At 40.6% G+C, this 14,203-nt stretch overlaps 2 protein-coding genes across 10 annotated transcripts in view; both read left to right on the top strand.

The window, feature by feature from the left end:
• Window positions 1-1,436: 1,436 nt before the first annotated feature.
• LOC124139557 overlaps window positions 1,437-14,203 on the top strand; it is a 77,046-nt gene continuing 64,279 nt past the window's right edge. For 6 of the 9 annotated variants that reach the window (XM_048390644.1, XM_048390645.1, XM_048390643.1 and 3 more), the window contains exons 1-8: window positions 3,708-4,386; window positions 5,028-5,117; window positions 6,641-6,770; window positions 7,242-7,312; window positions 7,444-7,543; window positions 8,137-8,186; window positions 8,463-8,514; window positions 8,716-8,894. In XM_048390644.1, coding sequence (XP_048246601.1) covers window positions 6,644-6,770; window positions 7,242-7,312; window positions 7,444-7,543; window positions 8,137-8,186; window positions 8,463-8,514; window positions 8,716-8,894 — 579 coding nt within the window. In that variant the 5' untranslated portion in view covers window positions 3,708-4,386; window positions 5,028-5,117; window positions 6,641-6,643. The other 3 variants (XM_048390637.1, XM_048390638.1, XM_048390639.1) reach the window with 3 other exon arrangements.
• LOC124139584 lies at window positions 1,675-3,579 on the top strand. Its single transcript, XM_048390653.1, has 2 exons — window positions 1,675-1,873; window positions 2,126-3,579. Exons 1-2 carry the CDS (start codon window positions 1,817-1,819, stop codon window positions 3,143-3,145), a joined length of 1,077 nt encoding a protein of 358 aa, XP_048246610.1. The 5' UTR covers window positions 1,675-1,816; the 3' UTR covers window positions 3,146-3,579.

The following is a 14,203-nucleotide window of genomic DNA, read 5'->3' as shown; positions in this document are numbered from 1 at the left end:
GCACCGACTGGAGTGAATGAGAAGGACAGCACAGACTGGAGTGAATGAGAGGGACAGCACAGGCTGGAGTGAATGAGAGGGGCAGCACAGACTGCAGTGAATGAGAAGGACATCACCGACTGGAGTGAATGAGAGGGGCAGCACAGACTTGAGTGAATGAGAGGGACAGCACAGGCTGGAGTGAATGAGAGGGACAGCACAGGCTGGAGTGAATGAGAGGGGCAGCACAGGCTGGAGTGAATGAGAGGGACAGCACCGACTGGAGTGAATGAGAGGGGCAGCACAGACTGGAGTGAATGAGAGGGACAGCACCGACTGGAGTGAATGAGAGGGGCAGCACAGACTGGAGTGAATGAGAGGGACAGCACAGCCTGGAGTGAATGAGAGGGACAGCACCGACTGGAGTGAATGAGAGGGGCAGCACAGACTGGAGTGAATGAGAGGGACAGCACAGACTGGAGTGAATGAGAGGGGAAGCACAGACTGGAGTGAATGAGAGGGACAGCACAGACTGGAGTGAATGAGAGGGACAGCACAGGCTGGAGTGAATGAGAGGGACAGCACCGCCTGGAGTGAATGAGAGGGACAGCACCGACTGGAGTGAATAAGAGGGGTAGCACAGGCTGGAGTGAATGAGAAGGACAGCACAGACTGGAGTGAATGAGAGGGGCAGCACCGACTGGAGTGAATGAGAGGGGTAGCACAGGCTGGAATGAATGAGAAGGACATCACCGACTGGAGTGAATGAGAGGGACAGCACAAACTGGAGTGAATGAGAGGGGCAGCACAGGCTGGAGTGAATGAGAGGGACAGCACAAACTGGAGTGAATGAGAAGGACATCACCGACTGGAGTGAATGAGAGGGGCAGCACCGACTGGAGTGAATGAGAGAGGCAGCACCGACTGGAGTGAATGAGAGGGGCACCACAGGCTGGAGTGAATGAGGGGCACCACAGGCTGGAGTGAATGAGAGGGGCACCACAGGCTGGAGTGAATGAGGGGCACCACAGGCTGGAGTGAATGAGAGGGACAGCACAGGCTGGAGTGAATGAGAGGGGCAGCACAGACTGGAGTGAATGAGAGGGGCAGACGGTCTGGTGTTTGTACAACATTGTCAGTATCACTGACTTTTCTGTCAAATAACATACGGACCATTGTACCTAGCACATAATGGTTGTCCTTGAATTAGCAAAAACACTGAGACTTTATCGCCAGGACTAAAATGTCTCTCTTGTCATAATGTACTTTCATTTCGTCCTGGTATTCCTTCAAGTTATTCTTACCACAACTTCACAAGCTTCTGAAAGCCTAGGCCGAAATGATGAGACCTACTCCAACAAACTCATTTCAGACCTTCTATTAAGCCAATGCTCTTTTATGTATGGCCAAAGACAACGTCAAGAGGACTCAAAACCTATAGACCTCTCTTAATATTTATGCATGACCCCAAGGTCAAACTCCAAAACGAGGTTTTCCCCGCATGGCGGCAGAGCAAACACCCGGAAGTGATTTATCGCTCGTCTCATGTCTCGTTCAGCTTCGTCAAGAATTTCGTTCAAAGTCAATCTAAGAGCGCGAGGAGTTCCCCGTTGAACAAGGGATTCCATTACAACAGCGATGGGTTCATCAACAGTATTAAAAGTACGTATAGTGTTCTTTTACACTAAATAACAATTACCACTTTGACAGGTCACGTTACCTTTCATGGCATATGCTGTTGTTTTGAACTACAGAACCGTTACCTAAATTCGTGGATAACCTTGATTCGTGGATCGCGGTAATTATCGTGATATCTCGTCACACAGCGGTACTTTTGATGTACACACACTGCCACGCCTTGGTGACAAAAATGTTCCGAATCGCTGCATTACACGTAAGTACAGAAAAACCAAATGTCCAACACTGAGATAAATAGCCCTAGATCACTAATACCAAATTTCATATTTACAAAACATCAAATAAAATATATACCGTAAGCACCACCCTTCTCATCTCTCGTCGTCTGCTTGTCTAGATGTCAATAAACATAAATCACGTGACTTGAGGTGCTGCCGTCTGTTAAAATTATTAATCTATGGAAACATTTTCGGGCCATCTCGTATAGCTTTTTTTTTCATTTTCATAGGGTTCACCGACGCCTTCGCGACAGGGATACAAAAGTTATTCGCCTACAGCTTTGACTAATGCTTACTTGGAAGTCAAAAACAATAAAGTTGCAGTTCATAGAGCGGCATTAAACTTCTCTGTACCCGAGCAAACACTGAGAGACAGGATAAAAGGCAAGATCAATGTTGACACTGTCATGTCAGGTGCAACTCCAATTTTTTATGCGGAGCAGGAAACTAGACTTGTTGACCATGTAACATACATGGCATCCATCGGATACGGATATACCAGGAAAGAGGTTGTCCAATTAGGGTCTAACTTTGCTTGTCAGTTAGGAAAACGTGACCTGTCCCATCCATTATCTGTCAAGTGGTTATATGGTCTGTTGGAGCGATGGCCGGAGTTGAAAGTTAGAAGTGCCAAGTCTCTCACGGAACTTCGTGCCAAAGCTAGTTCAGAGGAATGCATAAACAAATATTTTGATGAACTTGCCATAATTATGGACAAATACGGTTTCCAATCAAGACCAGAAGCAATTGATAACGTAGACGAGAAAGGAATCAACCAGTCCCATGTAGCACCGAAAATTGTTGGCTCAAGAAATTCCGAGGCCTACGAGATTTCTTCGGAGAGATCGTCTGTCGTCACACTTTTGGGATGTGGAAATGCTCTGGGCACATTTATTCCACCTTTCTTTGTATTTCCGGGTGCTAGAATGCGCAGTGAATTGCTTGAAGGCTGTACAGCGGGAAATGACGGAACTGTTTCTGAATCGGGATGGTCAAATGTTGTTATATTCCAAGATTTTTTGGACAGGCATTTCCTTCCATATGCAACTCCAGCAACGCCGAATAGACCTTTGCTTCTTCTGTACGATGGCCACAAGTCGCACAATTCTCCATCTCTGATAGACTGGGCAAAAGATCACAATATTGTGTTGTTTGTCCTCCCGGCTCACACAATATTTTGCAGCCAATGGACTAGGGATGTTTCGGTCCGTTTACAAAAATCTACAATGCCGAAGGTCACAAGCTGTTGAAGTCTGATGGTCCTCCCGGCTCACACAAGTCATATTTTGCAGCCAATGGACGTGGGATGTTTCGGTCCGTTTACAAAAATCTACAATGCCGAAGGTCACAAGCTGTTGAAGTCTGATGGTACCACAGTCAACAGATATAACATCGCCTCCCTAGCCTGCAGGGCATATTCTGCTGCTTTAACGCCTGGTCACTTGCAGTCGGCATTCAGAAGGTCTGGAATCTATCCCTTATGGCCAGATATGATTGATAAATCTGCATTCCAACCAGCTGCTTTTATCCACGCATCACACGTTGAAGACAAGTCGCAGCAAGTACCAGCTACTGACGACGTACACAGCCCACGTTCCAACCCTAACGTTGAGAAGGAAAATCTCGTCACTAACTTTGACCAAACCCAATTCTTTGTTGACCAGCTTCCCGTCATTCAGAAGAAGCAAAGAAAACCACGTAGATCTATCCACAAGATCGTTAGCGGCAAAGCCATAACTGAACCAGGATAGAAATTCAAGTTAAAACTATGTTAAAAGTTCAACTTCTAAACAGCCAGTACAAACCAAGTAACGACCAGCAAAGTCACATACATCAGCTAAACAATCTCAAAAGAAACATAAAAGTACCACCGAGCCAGCAGCGGGACCATCCGGTGCGATTAATCTACTATACAGCAGTGACAGTGAGGATTCGCCATGGTTGCGTGTGTCATCACTTTCAGCCCGCTGAACTGGCCCAATGCACATCACTGTTTTTCGTACAATGGGGGCAGTGCATGTATCATGACTGTAACCACTTGGTGCACTTACAGTATTGTTGTCCTGTGCGCGTGCTTCGGACGCATGACACGTTTTATTGCCCTTGCCATGGTCTGCCATGCAAACCATCGGAAGAGTAGGACTGAAAGAGGACACAAACTTACCTGTAAATAGTGTACATAACTTTATTGACAAGATTCGTTTTGGAGTTGTGTGTTAAATAACTATGCTCTTCAACTGTTATCAGCCGACACAGAAATGCTGGTAGGTATAGATTCGAATTCATAAAAAAATATTACACAGTAACGGTACTGGGCTTTCGTACATAGCGATACAATAATCTACTACGTAATCCACGAATCAAGGTGACGTCACATTTTGTGTGCACATGAATGGCTGATGAATGCAAATGGCTTCGGTAAACAAACTTTTCAGTCACGAGTGGAATTTTCGTCATTTTCTCATAGTTTAATAGATGAATTAAATGATCAGTGAGTATACAAAACAAAATCGGACATTTAAACCACGAATTTGGGTGTACTTTCCTTATATCCATGAATCAAGGTTACGCGAGGGTAATATTGATGGGCGTAAGATGAATGGGCTAAGACAGCCATAATGACTGATAACCAGCCCTTTAATGTGTGTAAGCGCTATATTTTATTTATTTTTATTCTTGTGTTTTGGGGTATTACGGTAGTCTATAGATCTAATTAAATATGATTATTATTAAGGTAATAGTTTATACTGTGTCACGTATAGGCTATTGCAACCGTCATAAATGCAAATGTTTTGGGCTATAGATCTAAATATGTTTTTTTTATTCCTGTGGCCCGACCCATGTGAAATCCCACATAACTTAGAGGTAAGGACTATGAAATAAATATGTCGTATTCATGTTCAATTAATCAAATTAATTTGTATCAATAGGTATGGAAGTTACATTAAACTCCAACAATAATTCTGGGTAACAGACCATGCAGTTAATGCAAATTTTAAAAAAATAAAAATTTAAAAGTCAAAGTGACTCGGCACAATGTTTGAAGTGTTTAATAGTTGAACACTTATTAAATTGCATTCATATAATTGACATCTGCATGTTTTTCTTCACAACTTCAATGTATTTTTTCAGATTTATCTGAAGTGAGGGTTTCTACAGCAAACTGTTTCTGTGCCATCAGACAGATCGATCCAGTGCTATGGACATCAGTTTAAATACAAGGTATGTACATTGTGTAATAAAATATTTGCGTCTCAAACGATTTGACACTTTTATCTCTCACAGGCAATTTTAGCACAATTCTATAGGAGTGTGCAAGGAAAACCATAATCAAGCAACTGTCCACAGCTGATTGATAGTTTTGAAAATTCTGCAACATGGACTCTCAAGGATGTTATGGTTTGTATTTCTCCTATTTATTCAGCAGAAAGCTGACTACAGTTAAATAGGAATGGGGCAATATGGAGACTATTTCTTGTGTGCAAAGTAGTGGCAAAAGTAAAGCCTTGGTCTGCCCCGACACTATCACCAGGCTGTACAAGATCAAGAAAAATACCAAACACTTCACAGCTTTGTCATCTCAGCATCAGATATACCAGCTGTAGACAAACATGATACAAAGTTCACAGCATCGTGAGGGGCTATACCAATCAGGCTTTAGAGTGGGCGGCTAGTTTTGTAAAGTGTATAAAACTTTTGAGTTGAGGACAAAGGCCGATGAGATTTGAATTTTTATTTCAGTGCAGTCAACAGCATAGTCCTGGGTCTTCCAGCCAAGGAAACAGTGTCAGAACAAACATAATACATGCTACACATTTTGGTGGCACTGGGTTGATCAAAATATAAACATCACTTGAAAGTATCACAGTCAGTAATGAAATATGATATTGCATGAAATGGGTCAGTTCTAGTTCTTGATACTCCAAAATTCTCAAGAGCCAGATGGTTATTGAGTAGATGGTTCTCCCATTGTTCAACATGGACCTGCATCTCCTTTATTTCAAATTGTGCCTCACACCCCACATTCTGTGTTGAATGATCATTCCCTTCAACCTCATGTCCATCACACCTCCTCCTGGAACCAGGTTCTCCTCACACTACAAACAAAATAATACTGATTTAATATAAATGTTTCATAAATAAAGTAAAAAGAATTAATTATAATGCAATCTTGATTTATGACATTTATTAATACACATATTATTATAGTAGTTAGTTGTAAATTCTTACACTATGACGTTCTGGCCTGGGGCTTCCTTGGTGTTGTGGCCACAGTCCATGCAAATATGGATGGGATTGTCCCTGATTTCAGTATTTTTGCACAGGGGGATACTTTTTACAACACACAAATCAAGGACTGAAATTTTAAACATTCAATTCATTCAAGTCCCCAAATTGATTTTTAATTTGTGTATGAATATAAATCGTAAAAAGAATCCAATAAAGCATAAATTAAAACAACTGTAACTGTTTTATACATTATTTATTTATGTCTGTATATGCATTCATATTAGCTTTATATGTGTAGTCCATTTCCAATCTGGAAATATGTATATTCTGACCAGAATAAATATTATTGTTTGAAAGTCGATATGTTATCATCATGTGACCTACATTAGTATAAATATTATTTCCCGGGTGCCGTTGTACAAAACAACCTTAGACCTAATTTTAAGACTGTCCATATGTCCATGTGTATGCAGTCGATATGAACTTCTTAAACGGTCGTTCGCGTTTGTTTTAAGGCAATGGAAAGACTTGAGGAACAAGTTAAACAAAAAGACACAGACTATGCTGAACTGGAAGAACAACGTATAAAAGAAAGAGGGGATCTCACAACACAGATAGAAAAGAAAAATGAGGAAGTTGAAGCTGGTAATCTGACATAAATAATATATAGTTCAATATCGCTTCCATCCACAATTTTGATTTTGCTTATGTTGCCAGTAACAAATGTTATATTTGGTATAACACTTTCTTAGTGAAGTAAAGATTCTCGTACTTGTTTAAGGTTGAGTCCCATCTGGGATTCGAACCCACACTGCCACTGCCGGATAGGACTCAACTTAAAAAAATACGAGAATCTGCACTTAACTAAGAAAGAGTTATCACAAATAAAACATTTGATCACTTGCTAAATGGCATTGCGTGTTCATATTTTGCCAGTGTTCATGGTGGTAATGGAACATCCTGGGTTCCAATGACCTGTCTATGATAAACAACTACATTGTATCATTTCTGGAAATATACTAATTCCATATTTTCAATGGACCTGCCATGCAATGTCCGGAATGTTGACACATAAAACTGTTATCTGAGGCTATCCATGCATTTTTCTTGTTTCAGTGAAAACAAAATTGTCAAAGGCAAATGATGAGTTGCTACAGATTCGAGCAAAATGTGCAACATTGGAGAAGGTGAGATTGGATCAACTTAGATGTTGAAGGTGTTATTTTGCACAGCTTCTAAACTAAATGGAAATAAATTAACACGTAATATCTTCATAACAAGATACATGTCCGTGATGCAGTGATAACTGTCGTTTCAGAGACTACAAGAGGAAGAGAAGGCATATGATGCTGTATTGGGGGTTCCGAGGTCACAGTCCCTAGACAGGGTACATGTAAGAGAGGAGGTCCTTGAAGCAGGTATATTTAACAAAGGGACACTCCATCTTATATATGCCCCTATCCGTGTTGCAACTGGCCGATATTGTAACCCACCAGCAAAGGGAACATGTTTTCCCCGTCAAAATGTAGTAGGAAATGAATTACACATGTTCATAAGCTGTCCTTTATATAACGACTTTAGGGAATATCTGTTTACAAAAATTTCAAATCATGGGATTTTTTTATTACAGAGCAGAGAAGTTGTGTTTTATTTTGTGATGCCCTACATTGTATAAACTTAATGCCAAAACCGGAACACTGATCGTGGACTTTAGGAACAATATCCTATATCATAGCTAAGTGTTTTGGGTATAATTTAAGTTATTTTATCTTGCATGCCTCAATACCTTTATTAATCGATTCAAAAGTATCTTGCTATTTCATGTACATTCGCCCAGTTTTAATGTAGTCGAATCTTATTATATTTGACTTGTATTATATCTGAGGTGAGACGAGAAAATATTATTTGTCTGTCTCTCTGTCTATCTGTTTGCCTGTCCGAATGTACGCGGGGTTAGAGGAAAACTGTTACCAATAAGGTAATCAATCTGTGTTTGTCATTTTCTCTTCAGATCTCCATACACAGAATATACAGCTGGCATTAAAAGAAGAAACCAGCGTGGTAATATATTGCTTTCGTAACAGAATTTTGTTTTTATTAACATGTTTTCTAAGAAAGGGTTTCAATGGCTCTTTACATTGAGTACATACATGACTCAAATTGTGAGTAAAACATATGTTAATCAACACGAAGCTGCACATCGTTCATAACACCCACATAGCTAAATGTTACATGCAGTCGATAAATAAATAATATATGTGGTATGATATGATACATAGCTATTGTGTGAGCCAAGGTTATGTTCTGATCTCTATGGTGTCTGCGATGTTGTTTCAGGTACATGAAGAGCGGTGGCATCAGCTTGGGGAGATGATCCGTCGCATCACAGGTACAATATAACACCTGGATGTAGGTCAGGGAAAGCAGATTAAATACCAAATAAACTACACTAACCTTCGAACTTTAATATAGAATATCAATGTATTCAGTGTATCAATTCAAGACTCACTTTCTGTTTATATAAAAACAGTAAATAATAAGACTTTAGTTAGATTAATTATTGAAATCCAATACATTTATCTACCAACAGGTTCTGCTACAAGTCGAGATGGATCACAGGGACTCCAACCTGAACAGCTGACACCACAGGATCTCCGACATGAACAGCTGACATCACAGGGACTCCGACCTGAACAGCTGACACCACAGGATCTCCGACCTCAACAGCTGACACCACAGGATCTCCGACCTCAACAGCTGACACCACAGGAAGCTTATGAAGTTGTCACACGTGTACGTTAAATGACAAACAACCCCCACCCCCTCAAAATGTAAACTGCGAAGTATAGAAAAAAAGGAAATCATTCAAAATTGTCTAGCCAAGAAACGTATTTAGATTTATACATAGAACTTACATAATGTGTCAAGCTTATTAATAATATGTTTTCAGTTCATACTCGGAGCATCCATCATTTCTGAGTCGCCTACACGTGGTTTATTATTGAGAGGTAGGTACTACACGATATGGGATTTAGTTATTTAGTCGAAACTATATCTCGAATGTCAGTTATAGTCAAGTTGTAAGATGTCACCAGTTTACTAGATTTCCAGGTGACGGATACATGACCCATAGCAGTTATGTATAGCAAACAGTTCCTTCTGTTAAGTGAGCGATACTGTACGCCACATACCACAACTGGTTACATCAAACGTCCTTGCTATTGTCAAATGATAACATGTAATGATACGGCGAGGCCTCGGAAATGCATGACCTCTTTCGTTTGGATAATTTTCATTATACATGTTACATTTTAAAATCGTTGCTTCTGGCATATCAGAAAATACATAGTTATTAGGAAGTTTTATCTTGATGAGTTAATGAAGTTCACTGCACAATAAAAGGAAAAATGAGTAAACTAGCTTCACTTGTGTGCTTCCCATCTGATGTTTGGCCCTGTGCTGCCCATGTCGACATTTGTTTGTGTACATTTGCACCCCTTAATCGTGCCATGATCCTCTGAACTTAGTATCATGGATTCAAATCCTAGATTCGACCAGAACCTAGATTCATGGTTTTGGCTTCAAAGAACCATATGCATGTTTGCTCTTTTCAACAACAGTGTAAGACTCACTCGCACTTTACTATGCTTGTCGTGATCATCTGTGAGAATAGTATTCAGAGACAAATGTGCCAAAATCATGTATTACAATGAAAACTATATTTTGCAGGGTACTCAGGTGCAATTCACATCATCAGCAAGAACAGAAGTGTCATATTCATCATCTGTAAGTATTTTTTTTATCGTAGTTCATGTTTATTAGGCAATTGGGTTAAGCAATAGTTTCTAGCATACAAAACCACTTATAAAGTCAGTTGCTTACAATGTGTATTACCTGTATTACCATCGTGTGTCACCGGCGTTGATCGTAGTACGTGTTATCAATCACCGGTGTGCTGGATGCGACTTTATAATGACCAGACGTCCATGACGTTAATGGAACATGTAAATGTAAATAAAAAGGTTCATACTAAAGGGATTAAAACAAGTCACGTGTTGGAAGCTTGTACCTCCAGCAGTTGTAGTGAGGGATAAGGGATTAATCATGGCTGGGAACACATGGAATGGGCTTCACATATTCAACCCTTGTTGGGAGTCAAACCCGACATGAACAAGGTAACCCTTTAAACACAAGGCTACTCCACTACCACTCCAGCAGTTGTACTTTCCAGTTTTGCAATCGTATGGGTGTTCTCATACATGAATGTTTTCTGTGGGAGCATCTTCCAGAACGGTAGAAAGCTGTAGTGTAGTATGGCAGGAGGTGAGCTGGGTGAAACACAAGAAAACATTGATAGGTAGCACAAATCAATGGTGTATGATGAAAAGACAATGTGGTCGAAACTCACAAATATTGTTTATATCGGCTGAGCGAAAACTGCAATCAGGTTTCCCCACATTCTGTGTCAAGTGTCCATGCAGGTTCACTGTGTGTGGCCATGTCTGGTGTTCCCAGTCGTGTTATTGCTGGAATAATTCTAAGCTGTGTAAAACCATATTCACTTACTCGCTTAAAGAAATTGGCTCCAAGCATACAATTCAAATCGTTATGAGAATATTCAGACTTGATTTTCTACAGAAACATATTATATACGGCAGTAAAGGCAAGATAGTGATGAAAAAGTATGTGACCGAATCACTGTAAATTAGTTGATGACACCAAGTTTCTGCGAAAATGGACGTCCCGCTCTACCAGTGGCACCCGGCAATTTTTACAAGAATAACATGTTTTTGTGTTTTTCCTAACGCCGCACCCAACAATACTCCTCCCATACGAATGCGGCCTGTAAACAATCGAGTCCTGCCAAGACAATCCAGTGATCAGTATCATGAACAATGACCCACGCTATCGGGGTAAGACGTCCACGTCCCCAAGCATGACCAACCTATCTAGTCAGGTGAATGTCAGTGTGTGGGGATGTGTGAACACTCCCCAAAGAGGTCATAGTAGGAAACAGTGTCGCGCATCTTTCAACACTTAGCGTGTCATATTTGGTAAATTCCTCTGAACGTCTATCATAGGATATCTGAATTGTCTTGACCAAGCCTGTGAGGGTTAGTCCTTGATAAAAAAAAGATTAGATGTAAACGCAATGTGTCTTTCCACAAAACGTGAATAATCTGACATCCTCACTTCATTACCCAAACAACCGGGAAATGTAGACGTCATAAGCTGGAGCTAATCTATCATGACCTCGACATTATCGGGGAAATTAAGGATGTCAAAACAAAGGCTAAAAAATCATATAATTGACAAGGCATTACTTCCCATTTGTGCAGCCATTTCCAGTTACGACAGTGATAGCCAACCAGCCAACTTGACCTTTGCACTTCTTTGATTTTTTTATTGATTTTTATTGTTTTGAGGTGCTATCACACATGTGTGACAACACAATAAGCAGTGTCCTAGCCAGTTTGCGTTTACTCCTTGTGTGTGTTTGTTTTTATTATGTTTATTATTTTTAAGTCTACCACCACATATGTAACACTTGTAAAAGTTCAGCTTTTTTATAGAAGCACCTCATATAGAGGTGAGGTAGGCCAGTTTGATCGTCACGTCAAAGATGAGGGTTCGATTCCCCACATGTGTGCAATGTGTATGTGAATTCCATTTCTGGAGTCCCTCACCGTGATATTGCTGGAATATTGCTAAAAGTGGCGTATTTACAATATTCACTCATGTGAATCACATTTACTATGTACATACATTCGCTCGTCACGCTGAAGACCGGGTTCGATTCCAGACATGGGTACAATGTGTGAAACCCATGTCTGGTGTCCCCTGCCATGATATTGTTGGAATATTGCTAAAAGCGGTGTTAAACCATAATTACTCACTCACTCACTCAATGTACAAAAACAAATATACATGTAACTTTGATGGTGATTTCTTAGGTGGTGGAAGGTTGTTGATGTGAAACATGTGTAAGTGCCTTTTTCTCTGATAACATAGTAATTGTCTATTTCTTAATAACAGCTGTGTTTTTGGCCGAAATAAGAATGACATTTCATAGATAAAAGGTACAGAATCATGTCCATGTTTACTGAGGAATTTTGACAAGAATTGTCATTTTGGTTAATCAATAATCAAAATGGTTTACCGACTTTAAAATTCCATTTAATTATTTAAACACACATCGATTGGGGAATAGGGAGTAGCCCGTATTTAAATTTTAATCTTCATCAGCAGGATAAGGTAGGTTTCAGATGAATGTAAGCCACCATTATCACATACCAGATGGGGGGCGGTCGGGTAGCCTAGTGGTTAAAGCGTTCGCTCATCACGCCGAAGACCAGGGTTTGAATCCCGACATGGGTACAATGTGTGAAGCCCATTTCTGGTGTCCCCCGCCGTGATATTGCTGGAATATTGCCAGATGGAATTAGTGTGAATTAGTCCGGGATTATCCGTCAACAATGGATACGTTATGCAATGTCATAATAATAATATAACTGTTTATACAAATCATTCACAAATACTTATCCCAGTCAATACACTTGACGTGAAAAACTACCCGCCCAGCGAGTGCGCTTAAACTGTGTTCAGTGACTGAAGCGGCCGTAGAAGTTACCACTGTGTCTGTTGAACACTCAAATGTAAAAATATCACGAAACATCACTTTTGTCTATCTCAGTCTTTACTATTATGTATACTTAGAGTTTTGAATCCCTATAATGATAGTTTAATCGTGAAATAACTTTGAAACATTTACATAATTCGGCAGTTGGAGTCTATTAGTCACAGCAAAGAAGATCAAATGCAACTTTGTAAAAAGGTATCTAAAAAAGCATGTATTTGTTTCACAGCGTTATTATTTAAATTAAGAGTACAGTTATCATTAAATTCGTAGGCAGATGAAAATGGCAGCCGATCAATTATAGCGCTTTTTGGAATCATTGAAACAAAACTCATAAACAAAATGATTCATTGTAGTAAGTGCAATTGCTAAACTACAAATAACATCTACATGTATATTTCCAGGTCCTAAACTCCAACTCGGCGCTGCTCAAGCCAACACATGCTGGTGCCATGTAACTACAGACGGTGAGCTGGTCAACTCACGGCAACCCATGCGACCCACGGACAGGGGCAGGCTACAGGTGTATGTGGGCACGTGTACCTCCACCCCCATCCCACTTGATCCACCCCCCTCTAGTGTCACCCCTGCCCCCAACACACCACGATACTGGGAAACCCACTCCAGGGTGGGTGTGCTGAGTGCACAAATTGGGTTCCCTACCCTGGAGATGGGTGTAGTGGAGGAGAGCCAGGTGGACAGTGGGAGGTATGTTTATGCACAGCGCCGCTCCTGGTGTGTCATTGTAAGGAGCTGCACCACACACTTGGGGAGTATCTGTACCAGGGTGTGGAAGGAGGGGGAGGGGGGGGAGTGTTACAGTAACACAATGTCTGACACACCCGGCACACAGGCCACCCTCCACTATGGAGTTGTGCTGGATGTTGGGAAGGGTAGACTCGCCTTTATCGATCTGGACAGGGAGGTTGTTCTAGCAAAGGCTGATGTAGAGTTTCGTGAGGCTCTTCTCCCTGTGTTTGGTGTTGGGGTGCAAATTCTCTTCACAGTAAACATGAAGTTGATTAGCGGGGAGGAGATCGTCATGACTGACACAAAAAGATCACTCATCAATGAAGCCCTTGCCTAAGGAATGAACTGAACATGGCACTGTGTAAACTTGTAAATGTGACATATCTACTTAAACTGTCAAATACAATACAATAATAGTGAAAGAGGCGGACAAAGAAGTAACCTGTTCATGTGTTGTTTGTTGTGTACAACAATATAACAAGGTTAGCTAAAGGTGTTGTTTTCCTACATGACTGGTTTCTGTTGTGTATTAGAAACATTTTACATCCATACATGAGTATTGTTATGATTATTAATATATAATACCTGATCAGTTTATGAACATTTCACACATTTCTGGGAAATGTTACAACAAGCAACTGAGTAAAACGATTTTTAATCATGAATAAATGGACATATTTCGCTTCCAATC

This window comes from Haliotis rufescens, unplaced genomic scaffold (assembly GCF_023055435.1).
Source record: "Haliotis rufescens isolate VD_foot unplaced genomic scaffold, xgHalRufe1.0.p SCAF_9, whole genome shotgun sequence".
NCBI classification, from domain to species: domain Eukaryota; kingdom Metazoa; phylum Mollusca; class Gastropoda; order Lepetellida; family Haliotidae; genus Haliotis; species Haliotis rufescens.
Note: the sequence above shows the minus strand (reverse complement) of the source record. Positions and strands in the feature narration are given on the sequence as shown.

Excerpts from the sequence above, each read along its gene's own strand:
- LOC124139584 (XM_048390653.1), top strand. The coding sequence starts at position 1,817 with ATGTACACACACTGCCACGCCTTGGTGACAAAAATGTTCCGAATCGCT. Across the intron at positions 1,874-2,125 it reads TCCGAATCGCTGCATTACAC|GGTTCACCGACGCCTTCGCG; the intron begins GTAAGTACAGAA and ends TCATTTTCATAG.